Consider the following 16,994-nt stretch of genomic DNA (forward strand, 5'->3'; position numbering starts at 1 on the left):
TACATAAAGAGAGAAAACACAAATACAGAAATCAACATAGAAGTTCTCACAGTAAACTAGGTGCCAGTGGCTCACATTAGGAATCCTAGCCACTCAGAAATCTGATGATTGTGGTTCGAAGCCAGTCTAAGAAAGAAAGTCTGTGAGACTCTCATCTCCTTAAGTACTCAGAAAATGCCAGAAGTGGCACTGTGGCTCAAGTGGTAGAGCACAAAGAGGCTCAGGAACAGTGCCCAAGCCCTGAGTTCAAGCTCTACTACCTAGGGCAAGAAAGGAAGGAAGGAAGGAGAGAAGGGAGGGAGGGAGGGAGGGAGGGAGGGAGGGAGGGAGGGAGGGAGGGAGGGAGGGAGAAGAAAGAAGAAGAAGGAGGAGGAGGAGGAGGAGGAAAAAGGAGGAGGAAGGAGGAAGAAGAAGAAGAAAGAGGAGGAGGAGGAGGAGGAAGGAGGGGGGAGGCAGGAGGGAGAAGGGAGGAGGGAGGAAGAGGAGGAGGAAGAGGAAGGAGGAGGAGGAAGGAGGAGGAAGGAGAAAGGAGGAAGAAGAAGAAGAAAGAGGAGGAGGAGGAAGGAGGGGGGAGGCAGGAGGGAGAAGGGAAGAGGGAGGAAGAGGAGGAGGAAGAGGAAGGAGGAGGAGGAAGGAGGAGGAAGAGGAAGGAGAAGGAGAAGGAGAAGGAAAAGGAAAAGGAGAAGGAGAAGGAGAAGGAGAAGGAGAACTTCTCCGGGCGGAAGAGTATATCTCTGACTCAGTTTGCTCTTAGCAAGCTCTAAACCAAACTCTAGTCCTTTTATGTACAGTTGCCCCAGTGCAAGTTATCCCTTCTATTCCTGCTGTTTGTCAGAAAGCACCCTTGTTAACACATTGTGAAGCACTAACACTCACACACCACAACAAGCAGTTGTGGCCAGGGCGGGCTTATCAGCTGGTGTCACTCTGGCTCCATCTTACTGTAGACCATGGCTGGAAAAGGTGTGAGCTGAAGCCTAGACGCTCTGGCAGCCAGGGCTCAGGACAGAACCCAAGGCCTATTAATCAAATCCTGTGGCTAAGACCATATAGCAGAAGTGAAGTGCCTCCCTTTTGGCTTTTTCTTTTTCTTTCTTTCTTTTTCTTTTTTTTTTTTGTCGGTCCTGGGCGCTGTCCCTCAGCTCTTTAGCTCAAGGCTAGTGCTCTACCACTTGAGCCACAGCGCCACTTTTGGCTTTTTCTGTGTATGTGGTGCTGAGGAATTGAACCCAGGGCCTCATGCATGGGAGGCAAGCACTCTACCGCTGAGCCACCTTCCCAGCCCCATTGGCTTTTTCTTTTTTTTTTTTCTTGGTGGGTCGTGGGGCTTGAATTCTAGGCTTGGCGCTGTCCCTGGGCTCTTCAGCTCAAGGCGAGCACTTGAGCCACAGTGCCACTTCTGGTTTTCTAGTGGATTATTGGAGGTAAGAGTCTCGTGGACTTTCCTGCCCGGGCTGGCTTTGAACCGTGATCCTCAGATCTCAGCCTCCTGAGTAGCTAGGATTACAGGCGTGAGCCGACGGTGCCAGGCCCCATTGGCTTTTTCTACTGTCAAGCAACTCATGAAGTGTTGGAGGCATTGACTCGCGTGACCCCCATCTGAGTTCCTGTGTGCTATGAGGGTGCCTGCTGGCATGCATTTCCTCTGGGGGAAAGAAGGGGACTCCCCTTCCTCCAAGTCAGGGCAAAGGTCTGACACCCAGCACCAGAAGGTGAAGGTTTGCAGGAAGTGCCATTCGTGCTCCTCCTAGTTAACCAGGTAGAACAATGCCTCAAGATTCCTTTCGTGGGCTGGGATGTAGCTAGCTCAGTGGCAAAGCGCTTGTCTACAGGGCTGGGAAGGTGGCTCAGTGGTAGAGCGCTTGCCTTGCATGCCTGAGGTCCTGGGTTTGATTCTTCAGCACCACATAAGCAGAAAGAAAAAAGCCGGAAGTGGCACTGTGGCTCAAGTGGTAGAGCGCTAGCCTTGAGCTGAAGAGCTGAGGGACAGCGCCCAGGCCCAGAGTTCAGGCCCCACGACCGGACCCAAAAAAAAAAGTGGTTGCCTATGTCCTGGGCTTGATCCCCAGTATCCCCCCCACAAAAAAAAAGACAAAAAAAGATTCCTTTGGTGTTTTTTAATGGAGCCCCACCATCCCCTGCACCTTGCTTCCTCATTATTATGTTTGATCTCTTAGGACTGCTCCACCTTTGTTGACAACTCTTCCCGCTCACTGACTACAGGTTGCTAATTGTCTACATTCCCCCAAAATTGTTTAAGGGCAATATTCTGTCCCATGACTCTCCCGTGACTACAGACTTATCTTCTATGCCCCTGTGCCGTATATAAGCATATGATGCTTTAGTAAACTTTGTCTACGCCCACGTGGGATGGTCCCTTGCTGCCTACCAGACACTGCATTCCCAAGGCTCGCTGTGTGAACAGCGACAATGAAGGCTTTCCAGTACAGTATCATTTCCACGGTATAGGAGGCAGGTGCCCCATCGGAAGCACTCCCTTTATTCCTGCTTTCTGATGATAGCAACGGGATGTATCAAACATAGCTCCAGATTGTCCTCAAAGATGGCCCCATCCTAAAGGACCAGACCTGTGCCATCTGGACATTGTTCTTCGGCATTCAGTGTAGAAGCCACTCCTCCTAAGCTGTTCTAGCATGTATAGGGAATGTTCCATTCCCTATACTAAATCCCTTTCTGTTTATCTACAGTGACTTCCACTTTAGAATACTGACTGATACATAAGGAACTAAGGACTTGAAGTTAGCTAACATCCAAAGAGAAAAGGAAAAGCCACAATCACTTTAGAAGTATAAAAAGTCATGCATGTGAACACCCACCCCGGACTTGACATCATAGAGAGTGTGTGTGAGGGTGATCTTGAAGACAGCATGGGATCGGCTACTCTCCTCATTCATGTTGGTAGCAGCAACCGTACGTGACTTGTTCCCCTCAGACATCAGAGACTCGATATCCTACGTGGAAACAAGAGAGAGACATACATCTCATGATCTGTGTATGAAGCATTAAATCTCCCAGCACTATGAAATACATTGCAAGTTTCGCCCTTAGCAACATTTGTAGTTTATAGGTTGTATTCCACTCAGCATTAAATCCCACAGACTACAACAAAGCTATCTCTGAAGGTCAAGTAAAGTATATTACTTTCTGAAACCACAGAAAAAAAGTGGCAGTTTTGACTCAGAAAAGTCACCCGTGATAGACAGTACTCATCTACTTTAGGAATCTGACTGGTGGTCTTGCCTATAATCCCATCACTGCGGAGGTTAAGGCAGTACAATCACAATATTTTAAAAAGCAGTGAAGAAAGAAATTTGAAAAACCTAAAATGTTTTTGTCAAAAAAATACAAGTTTATAGGGCTGGGAAGGTGGCTCAGTGGTAGAGCGATTGCCTTGCATGCCTGAGGCCCTGGGTTCGATTCCTCAGCACCATATAAGCAAAATAAAAAAGCCAGAAGTAGCCCTGTGGCTCAAGTGGTAGAGCGCTACCCTTGAGCTGAAGAGCTGAGGGACAGCGCCCAGGCCCCACAACTGGATCCCCCCCCCAAAAAAAAATACAAGTTTATGAGTTAAAAAACCCTAGATAAAATAAGCATACATATACACATAGTAAAACAAAAACAAAAATGTATAATCCTGGCTACTGCAGAGACAGAGATAGGAAGACAACAGTTCTTGGCAAAAAGTTCACAAAACCTACCCAATCAATACAAAAAGGCTGGGTAACATAGCACATACTTAACACGTTAGCTATGAAGGAAGCATAAATAAAAGACTGAAGTCCAGGATGGCCCTGGCATAAAGGAGACACTTTATATGAAAACTACCTAAAATGAAAAGGGTTGGAGGTATAGCTCAATCGATAGAATGCCTACCTAGCAAGTACACGGCCTTGAGTTCAAAGCCTCTGTGTCACCAGAAAAATTTACAAAAAAAATATCATGTAACCCCTGTATACATTACCAGACATGTTTTTAAAAATTTGAACACAGAGATTTTTGAGATAGATTTCTATTGGATTGCTAATAGATTCCTATTGGACTGTTAATAAAAAGAATATAAAAGAAAGATGATGGAGTTTATATGTTTAAAAATGTTATAAGCTGTAGTACAATGCTTGGAATGTTTGAGCATTTTTACTATCACAAATAAAGCATGTATAAAAACCTAAAAAAAATGTGGTGAGCTCTAAACAACTCACTTAACCAATCTGAATTTTCATGTCCTTAGTCATAAAACAGAGTTATAAAATTATCTACTAGGCTGCAGGACACACAGCTCAGTGGGAGAGCACTCTCTGGCATGACCAAGACGTTTAGTCCCCAGGACCACAAAAATAAGTGAATAAAAAGAAAATAAATCACCTACCCACTAAGGATTTGGGGGAGGAATAAGAATTGATACGTGTAAAAGAGCCAACAAATTGCCTCCTGTTGTCCAGGTAAAAGAATCCTATCTTTAGTTAACGTCAGCAGATTCCTCTTTAGCTCTGTTCACTGTGGCAAAATTGAGACTACATTTCCCAGATACCCTTGCAGCTAAGCCTTACCATGTGATTAAACATCCACAAATAAGAGGTAAAATAGAATAAAGATCATCTGGGCATTTTCCTTAAAGGAATAGGTATGTATCCCTTAGTTGTAAGAGCATCTCGAACTATGGGAACACAGACGTGAGATAGGAAAGGATCCGAGGCCTCTCAGCAACTCCAGGGAGCCACCATGCCAGCTGTCTACCTCCAAAAGCCTTGTTGAAGTCAGCATTTGATCTTTCATTCAGTCAGTCAGATATACCTACCATGTGTCATGTACTCTCTAGACACTATGGGTACATAATGGACAAATCAGATAATAACCCATATTTCAAAAACTTAAATCCTGTCATATTTTTATAGTACATGTAGTTGAACACAATCTTGAACTGATCTATATACTTTAAAAAGTTTGAAAGTTAAAGAAGTCTACCTCACTGCACAAATGAAAACGACTAATGTTTAAGGAATTCTAACCCAATAAATAAAATGCCTCAAAGTAAAATCATTAACTATAAGAAAGGTAGAAAAGGGCCACAGAATAAAGTAACAACAAAAAATGAAATTCACAAGTTACTTATCTCTTCTAAACCCTTTTTAGATGATTAAGTCTGACAACCCCATAGCTTCATTGAAAAGCCTCATTATATTTAGCCCTGGGTGACTGACTAGTCTCCAACATATTTTTTAAGAATTTTTAATAAGTAACTTATTAAGTGTAGTTAATTTATATTTAATTTTTCAAAGCAACAAACCAAACAGTTAAAAGCTATACTAAGTCTACATAGTTCATACAAAAGGTGTGGTTACCTTGTAGCTTGTAACAGCCAGTTTAGAAAGTCCATCCACATAGGGTCCCAACACACTGTGCTCTCTGACTTTCAGTGTTTGACGGCTTCTGATCATGAGGAAGAAAGCAATAATTTATTAACAATAAACTGCCTTTAATAGAATTCAACTGGGCTTCATAGAAATAATACTTAATTCAAGAAAGACCCTCTCAAATAAATGAAACCAAAGAACCTGATCCCTAAAGAATTTAAAGCAAACTTTAAAATCTTTGCTGAGGAAAAAGACTTCATAATGTGGTGAAATACCACATCACTCAAAAGGGTAAGCTGTGGGACGTCCACTTACTACCACAAAGAATGCAGAGTCAGATAAAGAGGAACAATCTTCTTGTCATATCACAGAATGCAGCACAAAGATAGAAACTCAATAAATGTTAACTGTGCAAGAAAACGACAGACCCAGCTCAGTCGTGAACGAAGACAAAGGAACAAAAACAACAAAATGTACTTAATAAAGGTTTCAAAACACAACAATGGGCCTATCTAAGGCTGTGCAGGTTGTTTTAACATTGGAGGGGAAAAAAATCACACTGAAAAAGGAAAAACTATCATCATTTCAATGAATGTAAGAAAAAAGATTCAATAAAATAGAAATTAATATTTCTTTACAATTAAAAAAAAAAAACCTCTTGGCAACTCAAGAACTGGTAAATCCAGCAAAAGAGCTCTGCCACAAACATAAATAGCACACATAATGCACCCATCCACACTTCCCTCCGACACCCCTGAACTGCTGGGTCCCGCTGTCCACGCCACCCTCAGGACAAGCCGTGTGAGTCCTACGCAGGAACGGCTCTCCCTCACTTCTCGGGGGGACAAACGCCCTCTCAGCACAGAATTCCCCAAGTGCTCCCCAGGAGACCTGCTCTTCTGCTCTGAGCAAAGCCAGTAGCTCCTCCTTTGTTCTCCTAGAAGTGAAAAGTAAACTGCACTGTGCCTACAATCACTTGCTACAAATGATTCCGTCCACACTATAAGCACTTCCTCTGATGTGCATGGTGCCTAACAAGCATTAGCTCAGCACAATAAATACATGTTTTTTAAAAAGCACTAATTCATCTTCCTAGAGAAGATCATTATCTTTGTCAAAGAGAGTTATGGAGGAAGAACTGAGAGGTTCTATTTCTCTTGATTGGCTGAGTCTCAGATCATCTTTCCTTGACTCTGCGCCCCATCCCAACATAACTCACTCTCCCTCTCCCTGCAAGCCCCAGCCCCGGTGAGCCCTCTAGCCTTGGTAATGCTGTTTTTACATGGCAGGCACAGCCGTGGCCCCATCCGTCTCTCTCCCTCCAGGAATCCGTGCAGTGATCAGGCCTCTTCAGTCACCACCCACTCTCCACAGTACATTCTGCTGTGGCTGCAGGTGAGTGCGTCACTGCTGAAGGCCTCTGCTGCTTCAGAGCCACTTCTCTTCCAGTGCCATGAGATCCTGGGCACTGTTTTCTCCCCAAGAAAGTTTCAAATTATCTATCTGAAAGACCAAGTTCCAAACCTCTGATTATGTCCCTTCTTCTCGTCACAGCCTGCATACCAGGCACTGAATTCCATCTACATTGATTGGCTTACACATTTTTGGAGGGCACCAGATGTGCTGATGCTGAATGACTACTTCTCACTACATGCTTTTTATTTGTGGCTCTGGGCGAGTCTGAGAAAGGATGGCAGTGACAGTACATGCTGCTCGATTGTTCTGCCTGCTCTCAGTGCCTCTCTCACGAGCTCAAATCCCAGAATGGGTTGTGGGAAGCCATACCATGTAATTAAAAATAAATCACAGCCTTGCACTGGTAGCTCATGCCTGTAATCCTACTCAGGAGGCTGAGATCTGAGGATCACAGTTCAAAACCAGCCCAGGCAGTAAGTCTATGAGACTCTTATCTCTAATTAATCACCAGAAAACCAGAAGTGGAGCTGTGGCTCAAGTGGTAGAGCGCTAGCCCTGAGTAAAAAGAGCTCAGGAACAGCACCCAGGCCCCAAGTTCAAGCCCCATAACCAAATCAATCAATCAATCAACTAATCAACCACAAAACTTAAAACTTGCCAGGCACCAGTGGCTCACACCTGTAATCCTAGCTACTCAGGAGGCTAAGATCTAAAGATCATAGTTCAAAGCCAGCCAGAGCAGGAAAGTATATAAGACTCATGTCTCTAAACTCAGAAAAAGCTGAAGTAGTACTGTGACTCAAATGGTAGAGCCTAGCCTTGAGCAAAAGAAGCTCAGGGACAGCACCCAGGCCCTGAGTTCAAGCCCTAGGACCAACAAAACAAAACGCTTACAACTTGATGGCAGCGTTCAATACGTTAATTTCATATAAGTCAACTTATTTAGTCTCTTTTAGCCCACAATATTCCAACACTAAATTCTTAGTTTTTACCCTTTGGGATCAAGAAGATCTCGAACTTTTTCATTGTAAATTTCCATGTAGGACACTTCTACTTTAAAACTCTGCTCTTCATTTTCTTCCTTCTGGGTTCTTTCAAAGAGTCCACTGCAGAGTCTTGGTATTAATCCAGGCTGGTCAGTGGTGCCCATCATGGTATAAGATTTTCCGGACCCTGAAAAGTTAGAAGTGTCTCCTTGAGAAGTGTAAGTACATAACCCTCTTTGCTCATAACAAATTCCTACCACTTAGCAAAGGGCTCAAATTACAATAAGAAATATGTTCAAATACAATGAGACTAAAACATACAGAAATTTTCCTATTATAAAGATGAAAAAAAAGCAAACATGCTTTAGAAAGGAAAAAAAACCTGAATTATGTTTTTAAAAATTACCTGCCAGGCACTGATGGCTCACTCCTGTCATCTTAGCTACTTAGGAGGCTGAGATCTGAGGATCATGGTTCAAAGCCAGCCAGGGCAGGAAAGTCTGTGAGACTCTTATCTCCAATTAACCGCCAGAAAATCAGAGGTGGCACTGTGGCTCAAGTGGTAGAGTGCTCGTCTTGAGCTGGAGAGCTGAGGGACAGTGCCTAGGCCCAGAATTCAAGCCCCATGACCAACCAAAAAAAAAAAAAAAAAAGCAAACAAACCTAAAACAAAAGATTTGAAGTCTAGATGATTAATTGTGCCTGCTCCAAGCACTAATCAAAAAATACACAGCACACACACAAAAAATACAGATTATTCCTTCAGGACCCAGAGCAAATTAACTTACCACCCCTGTGGAAACAATACCTGAACCAAAGAATAACCTTTTTCTAATATAAAATGTTTTCCTCCATTGTAATAGAAACATATTCATTTTAAGAGTCAGAAGATGAGCACTGTGGGATGCCTGCCATCCCGGCATTCAGGAAGCCAAGGCTGGAAAGCTGCAAGTTCACAGCCAGTTTGGGCTATTGGGATAACTGAGGCTACTGGAAGCTAGCTGGAACTGTGAAGGAAGGAAGAAGAGGGAAACGAGGAGGGTCAGAAACAAGGCGGGAATTCAGAGGATACAGAAAGTAAGTTAAATCACCACAGTCTCACCATCCAGAACTGGTCTGATGCTTTCCTATTGCCACCACGGTGATTGTGCAAACATGTTTTCCACTACACAGCACTGCTTTTGTCACTCCAGACTTTGTCGTTATCATGACACCTAACACTGCTGTCCTACTTCCCAGGCGCAAGGGCTTTCTGCGGTGCGCCCACGGCACTCCACATGACAGCCTCGCCCAGACAGTCTTGGAAAACACTGTACCACTGAACAAACAGGAGAAGCGAGTCCCAGCGGGCCAGAGGCAGGAGTGGGGTTGGCATGGCTGTACTCAGAGCTTCTGCTCTCCTGACGAAGCCGTGCGACACTGTGCTGTAAAGAGCAGTTTCTGATGGGACAGGCTCTATAATGCACTCCTATAAAACTAGTTCACTTCATATTTTCTTTCCTTGACCACAAAGACACAGACGCCAACAAACTTCTTTACCCATTATAACCAGTAAATGCTAACACATACATTCTTTTTGGTATTTTCTCTGTCATGATCCTTAAGGTCCTGGGCATGGCCAGTGCCAAGCTTAACAGTTATTAAGTGTGTTTTGAAAAAAACAACTTGGTGGGGGTGGGACGGTAGCTCAGTGGTAGAGCGCTTGCCTTGCACGCATGAGGCCCTGGATTCGATTCCTCAGCACCACATAAGCAGAAAAAGCCGGAAAGTGGTGCTGTGGCTCAAGTGGTAGAGCACTAGCCTTCAGCTGAAGAGCCCAGGGACAGCGCCCAGGCCCAGAGTTCAGGCCCCACAACCAACAAAAAGAGAAAAAAAAGAACGAAGCACTGATGGCTCACACCTATAATCCTAGCTACTCGGGAGGCTGAGATCTGAGGACTGCAGTTTGAAGCCAGCCTGGGCAGGAAAGTCCCCATGAGGCTCTTCCCATCAATTAACGACTCAAAGAAAATCAGAAGTGGTAGAGTACTAGCCTTGAGCACAAGAGCATAGGGACAGCACCCAGGCTCTGAATTCAAGCCTCACAACTGACAAGAAAAGAAGAAAGGAAGAAGAGGGGAAAGGAAGGAAGGAGAGGGGAGGGGAGGGGAAGGCAGGGGAAGGGGAGGGAAACAGGAAGGGAGGGGGAAGAAAAACAAACTCAACCAGTGCCATGTGAGAAAATCAAGAGAAAGGATTCAAATCCTAATTTGATTATACAATTAAAAAATCTTATCACCTAACTTTGTCTATAGTTATTTCCTAAAAAGGAATAAGGAATAAATTCAGAGTCCATATTGTCTAACATTACCTGTCTGTCCATAGGCAAAGATACAGGCATTGTAACCATCAAAAGCATTCTGGAGGATGTTTTCCCCAAGGCACTTGAAGACATCATCTTGGCCTAAAAAAAGACATTGAAGGGAATGTTTTAACATTCTACATACTAAAACTCAAAAAAAAATCCAAAATCTCAAAATATACAAGCAGCCGGGATGGGAAGGTGGCTCAGTGGTAGAGCGCATGCCTTGCATGCCAGAGGCCCTGGGTTCGATTCCTCAGCACCACATAAGCAAAAAGAAAAAAGCCGGAAGTGGCGCTGTGGCTCAAGTGGTAGAGCACTAGCCTTGAGCTGAAGAGCTGAGGGACAGCACCCAGGCCCAGAGTTCAGGTCCCATGACCGGACCCCCCCCCAAAAAAAAAAACATACAAGCAGCCTATTCATCTCCAAATGAGATTTGGAAACTTGACAAATACTTCTGTCCTCCAGGTTATTTCTAGTTAGCACAGGAGGAAAAATGAGCAAAGCATTCCCTATAAGCCACACTTAAATAAATGCTAACCAAGAAGCTTCCAGAATGCACTTACAGTTCATGATCATAAATACCTGAAATTTATACTTGGAATCTAGGTGTGCCTGGATTTAACTTCATATCACTCAGTTAATGCTTTTATTCAATGGGCACTAGAGTTCAGAAAACTCCTTTGTGCTAATGCCTTCTCTCTACTTTCTTCACATTTAGCAGGACTGCTTGGAAACAAGTGGCGTTACCAGTTAGGAAAAGGTTGCAACTGTAGCCTTAGATGTGTGGTAAATGAGGCTTGAGACAATCATCGTTTAGGAAGTGCCAGAACAAACTTTAACAGCAAAAATAAATTTGGAAGGAATATGGTCCACTCTCCAATACAGAGACAAGCATAAGCTCTGACAGGTGTTTCATGGTTGCCTAGGACCAGCAACACATTCTAGTCCTCCTTCCTTATACAAGAGACCTTTCTAGACCATCTCATGGGTTTCTCAGGAAGCCTCTGACTACGGGGCAGCTCCTGGTCCCATGGAAGACCTGGAGGCCTGAGTCAGACAACCTCCTCAGACACCATGTTTGTGTAATTTTATTGTCTCAAACCAAGAACAGCACACTATAAAAACCCTAACAAGCTGGGCGCCAGTGGTCGTAAGTCTAGCTATCAGGAGGCTGAGATCTGAGGATCACAGTTCAAAGCCAGCCCAGGCAAGAAAGTCAGTGAGACTCTTTTTTTTTTTTTTTTTTTTGGGGGGGGTCCGGTCGTGGGGCCTGAACTCTGGGCCTGGGCGCTGTCCCTCAGCTCTTCAGCTCAAGGCTAGCGCTCTACCACTTGAGCCACAGCGCCACTTCTGGCTTTTTTCTTATGTGGTGCTGAGGAATCGAACCCAGGGCCTCGAGCATGCAAGTCAAGTGCTCTACCACTGAGCCACCTTCCCAGCCCCTCAGTGAGACTCTTATCTCCAATAAACCACCAGAAAACCGGAAGTGGCACTGTAGAGCACTAGCCTTGAGCTGAAGAGCCAAGGAACAGCACTCAGGCCCAGAGTTCAAGCCCCACGACAAAAAGAAAAAAAAAAAAAAACTAACAACAAACACTGGTGGAAGCAGTCTGTACAGTGCTTGAAAACTATAATTATTTATATAAAGCACCCCTCCTATACTGTTAGTAGTACCCTAGAGGGCTGTATTCTGTTACCTGCATATTTTTCTCGGACAGATTCATCCATGGACCAGAAACAATGATCATAAGCAAACACCTGTTGAAAAGTGAGAAAGTCAGTATGCAAAAGGAACATGTATGCTAACATGTGATATTATAATGTCAGGGCACTCAGAATTGCTCACAATAGTGACAAAACAATATGCATACAGTTATACCCACATACAGTTAAAGAGCTTATTTTTGTTTGGTGGAAGTTTCTTGTGTATATGCATGTCCTGGTGCTGGGCTTGAACTCAGAGCACTGGTGCTCTTACTAAGCTCTTTCTGTTCACTGTTTCTGATACTATACCACTTGAGCCACCAGTTCCAGCTTTTTGCTAGTTAACTGTGTCTCAATTTTGTCTGCCCAGGTTGGCTTTGAACCATGATGCTCAGATCTCACCTTCCTAAGACTCACCACACTTGGCACAAAGTTAACATTTTCATGGTGATATTGGTGATCTTTTATTATTGCATAAATTTTCTGCTTTGACGTTGTAAACAAAGAAAATGAATTTTTTTTTTTTTGGTAGGTAGTAGGGCTTGAACTCTGGGCTTGGGCGCTGTCTCTCAGCTCTTCAAGGCAAGCACTCTACCGGTTGAGCCACAGCACCACTTCTGGTTGTCTAGTGCTTTACTGGAAATAGGAGTCTCACGGACTTTCCTGCCTGGGCTGGCTTTGAACCGTGATCCTCACATCTCAGCCTCCTAAGTAGCTAGGATTACAGGCATGAGCCACCGGCGTCCGGCTTGAAGATGTTTTTAAATAATAAAAAGATGCTCACTACAGCATGCCAAGAGTAACTACAAAATAGATTATTTAAACAATAATACACATAAGTTCATCATTTAGAAGTACATAAGACTTTAATGAAAAAATGATCACATTGGTGAAAAGGTGTTGGCTGTCTGGATATGACTACACATGTACACAAAAATATATGCATCAAACATAAGAAGAAAACGTGTGAAGGAGAAAATTGGGAAAGTATTGGAGGATGAACAATACCAAAACACAGTGTATATCTGTGAAGGAAGATAGCAAAATGAAATTCACCAAAGGTGTTGAGTGTCAGGATAATGAGGTGGAAAAGTAAGAGTAAATAAGGGGTCAATCTGTATACACTACTGCATATCCAAGTGTGAGATGCCATATTGAAACTTCTTTGAACAAACAAGAAAAAAAAAAGGTTAAAAAAATCAATGGAAATACCAGAAATGTAAGACAGGCCTTGTCTGGGGTGTGGGTCTCGGGGAGTCTCAGTGGGAGAAGGGCAGGGCAGGTGGAGAAGGTGAAGGAGGGTGAACCTGTGGATGGCACAGTGAAGCTTGTGGAGATTTGTTCAGGAGGGAGAAGGAGAGGAGGGAAAATGACAGGCGTGGGAGTTGGGGGACCAGGGTCTTGTCAATCTGACAAGGTGCATTTATGCATGTATGGACATTGTAAAATAAAGCCCCTGATGCTAATAAAAATTGTACAAAAAAAAAATCACCAGGTGCTGGTGGCCCATGCCTGTCATCCTAGCTACTCATGAGGCTGAGATCTGAGGATCACAGTTCAAAGCCAACCTGGGCAGAAAAGTCCATGAGACTCTTATCTCCAACTAACCACCAGAAAACTGGAAGTGGCACTGTGGCTCCAGTGGTAGAGCACTCGCCTTGAGCTGAAGAGCTGAGGGACAGTGCCTAGACCCAGAGTTCAAGACCCACAAAACTGACCAAAAAATTTTTAAAAAGTACAAAAATAAAAACAGAAAAATGGGATCAAACCAATTATTTCTATTTTTAATCTTTTGCTTTTTACCAAAATATGAAGTAGTTCTTTTGCAATTTTTACTTTACTAATTATATCTTTCATCTTCTTTGGATTTCTAAATGGTTTATCCATTTGTTCATGTTTTATAATTAATTTTAAGTGTGAATGTTTAAAATTCACCCCAGTTTACCATTCATCAAACTCTCCCAGTCACAGACTTTGCTGCTGGCCTTCCTGATAATGGTTTCCATGGGGTGGGGGGGAGATTGCTTTTTTGTATGTTTGTTGAGGTGTGAACTCAGGGTCTCCAACACCTACTAGACAGATGCTCTACTACTTGAGCCATGGCTCCAGCCTTCTTTCAATGATTTTGCACATACAGTCTTGTTTCTTGCCCAGGGTGGCCTTTGACCAAGATCACCCTACCCTGCCTCCCACTTAGCTGGGATTATGGGTATGAGCCACCTCACTGAGCTTGTATCTTTTTACGTTAGCTTCAACTAATCCTTAATTGGGAGTATTTGTGGTTTACACGAACGTGTATTTCCCCTCTCCCAATAGCCCCTTTACATGGCGGCTTACGCTGCCATATCCAGCGCTGGTATTCCCAGGCCCAGTGTCTCTCCTCCCTCCTACCAACCGGCCTCGGCTCAGAGGCGGTGGCCAAGACTGTCTCAGCGTTTTTAAGCCTTCAGTCAAGTAGGTACCTCACCCACATCAGTTTTCCCATGGTGAGCAACTGCACAACAGGGCTCTGTTGAACGTCAATCATTTTTGGAGAACCTGTGCCTAATTCCAAAGCCCAGTAGGCTCTCTCAGCTCAGCTTACTGGGAGTTTTTGGAGGGACTCTGAGTGCTGTTTGTATGAAGGCCTGGTTTTGGTATTTTAAGATACTTGAACTGTCCCTGTTCTGTTCTGTATTTAGCACTGCCAGAGTCCATGTTTCTATGTGAACTCACAAGGCTATCTGGACCAGAAGTACAAAAGTTAACTTTTGTAAGCAAAGAAATTACATTATGACGGTGAACTGTCGGCCTGTCAAAATCATTTCCCCATCACTTCCTAAAATTAGTTCAAAATGAAGTGGGGAAAGGCCCAAAGGGAGGGCGACTGGGAGGAGAGCAAGTTTTGCTTAAGCAACATTGTTCATGCCTGAATCAGAATTGAAGTAAACATAAAAATGAAAGTTGCCATGAGACTGATGAGCTTCTGGGGATGGGATGAGCTCCCTGGGAAATTGAGTTCAAGCCCTGCATTTGGAGGTGCCAGCAAAGGACACAGGAGTCCTAGGAGGGTCCAGGATGCCAGCTAAAGAGGGCAGGGGAGGATCCCGTCAGCACCCAAGAAGATGAGAGCTCACATGCATCTGAGCAGGAAGGATGGAAATTCCCAGGTCTTCGTGCACAGGAGAAAGTAGGGGAGACGCTGGCTCCCCGTGTGCTCCTCAGCAGTGAGGCCAGAATTTTGCAAAGCACGGACAAATCCCACAAAGAGGCAGGAGGCCCACAGCCCCGAAAACCCATGCACAGAAACAGTCCTGAGGTACCATTGTTCACCTTTCACCTTTCCCAGAGCTGAGTATCAATAAATCCACCCACAGTGCTGGTTCACTAGGAGTGAGTCTCAGATTCACAGGAAAGCAGGAGGAAGAGATGGAAGACAGTCACAAGGAACTGTGCATCATGATGCACAAACTCCATTTGCCACCCACCATGTGGAATAACTGTCATAGAGGAGCATTACACAAAATGCAATGCCCAAATTAACTTGCTTCTGTTCTAGCTCTCAGCTCTCATCCATCATTTAATTCTTTCAACAAGCTAAGCAGAAAGTATCCTGATTCTTTTTTTTCAAGGTAAGCTGTTGTTCAACGCCTCATGACATGTGTAAATGTATCAGACACTGACTTCTACCTGGCACTCTCCTCTGTTAGTATTGGGTTTTATCCTTGATGAAGAATCTGATGCCAGGCACCAGTGGCTCACGCCTGTAATCCTAGCTACTCAGGAGGCTGAGATCTGAGGATCATGGTTCAAAGCCAGCTCAGGCAGAAAGGTCCAGGAGACTGTTATCTCCAATTAACCACTAGAAAACCGGAAGTGGTGCTGTGCCTCAAGCAGTAGAGTGCTCGCCTTGAGCTGAAGAGTGCAGGATAGTGCTCAAGCCCAGAATTCAAGCCCCACACTGACAAAAAAAAAAAAAAGAATCTGAAAGTTGACTTCCAGATTCTTTATCAATCAATCACATTATTCTTGATCTCATTAGAAAAGCTATCACTGAAATAATCGTAGCAATACCCTGGGCCATGAGGAGGCCTAGTTCAAAGGAAACTATATAAAAAAAGGTAAAAAGCCACAGCTGGAAGAGAAGTGTGATTTAAACTCAGAGCTTAAACTGGCAGTGAGGCTCAAAAGCCCACACTGCACAACTAGGCTACATTAGCCCTATTCCACAGTCACCCAAATCACAGCAATCCCTTACCCGCAGGAGACACATCCAAGACCCTCCACCGGTGCCAGAAACCACAAATGGAACCCAAGTCTATACCTGCCATGCTTCCCTATGCATTTGACCTATAATAAAGTTAACTTATAAAGTAGGCACAGTAGGAGATGAACAAAAACTAATAGTAAAGTTGAACAATTATACCATATACCATACCATAATAGAAAAGTTATGTGGCTGTGGTCCCCTCCCCCACCCCGTTCCCTTTTAGCTCAAACTATAAACTCAGTGTTGCCTAGCTTCTCCTCCTGTATGTGACAGCGCCACAGCTCAGCTCAGAGCTGGGAAGTATTAAACACTTACTGCGTATTTACTGAAATAAAAATTCAATGATCCTCATGAAGTTTTCACAGCTCTATAAATTACTCTAGTACCTTCCAGGCAATGGGTTCAAGTCAAGCCCATCTTTTTCTAAATAAACATTATTCCTTTACATTAAAAAAATGTTTTTGTCAGGAGAAAGAAATATACATTCACATTAATAAACAACACAGAAGCTTTTATAAAGTAAAAAATGTCTACCAAGTATATCCTATTCCCTAGATGACCACCGGTATTAGTAATGTTTCCATATTTTTTAGTCTACAAAGCATTTTTCTAAACGTGGAGATATACCTGAATTAAAGAAAATAGAGTGAAATGATTCCTGCACAGAATTTCTGCATAGTAATTCTGTCAGCTTGAAAAACAAAAGCCAGGTCTCAGTAGTTTATGCCTGCAATTCTAGCTACTCAGGAGGCTAAGATCTGAGAGTCATAGTTCAGAGCTAGCCAAGGCAGGAAAGTCCGTGAAACTCTTATCTCCAAATAACCAGCAAAAAGCTAGAAATGGAGCTATGAGTTAAGTGGTAGAGCCCCAGCCTTGAGCAAAAAAAGCTCAGGGACAGTACCCAGGCCTTGAGTTCAAGCCTT

General features: G+C 43.8%; 1 protein-coding gene across 1 annotated transcript in view; it reads right to left on the reverse strand.

The window, feature by feature from the left end:
- Kif13b (kinesin family member 13B) overlaps positions 1-16,994 on the reverse strand; it is a 139,616-nt gene that overhangs the window by 84,119 nt on the left and 38,503 nt on the right. The window contains exons 4-8 of the mRNA XM_042699859.1: positions 11,816-11,876; positions 10,125-10,217; positions 7,781-7,961; positions 5,361-5,448; positions 2,838-2,972 (exon numbers count right to left, since the gene is read on the reverse strand). Coding sequence (XP_042555793.1) covers positions 2,838-2,972; positions 5,361-5,448; positions 7,781-7,961; positions 10,125-10,217; positions 11,816-11,876 — 558 coding nt within the window. The remainder of the gene's footprint in view (positions 1-2,837; positions 2,973-5,360; positions 5,449-7,780; positions 7,962-10,124; positions 10,218-11,815; positions 11,877-16,994) is intronic.

The sequence above is a fragment of the Dipodomys spectabilis genome, unplaced genomic scaffold (genome assembly GCF_019054845.1).
Source record: "Dipodomys spectabilis isolate Male_0828 unplaced genomic scaffold, ASM1905484v1 ptg000263l, whole genome shotgun sequence".
Classification (NCBI taxonomy): Eukaryota; Metazoa; Chordata; class Mammalia; order Rodentia; family Heteromyidae; genus Dipodomys; species Dipodomys spectabilis.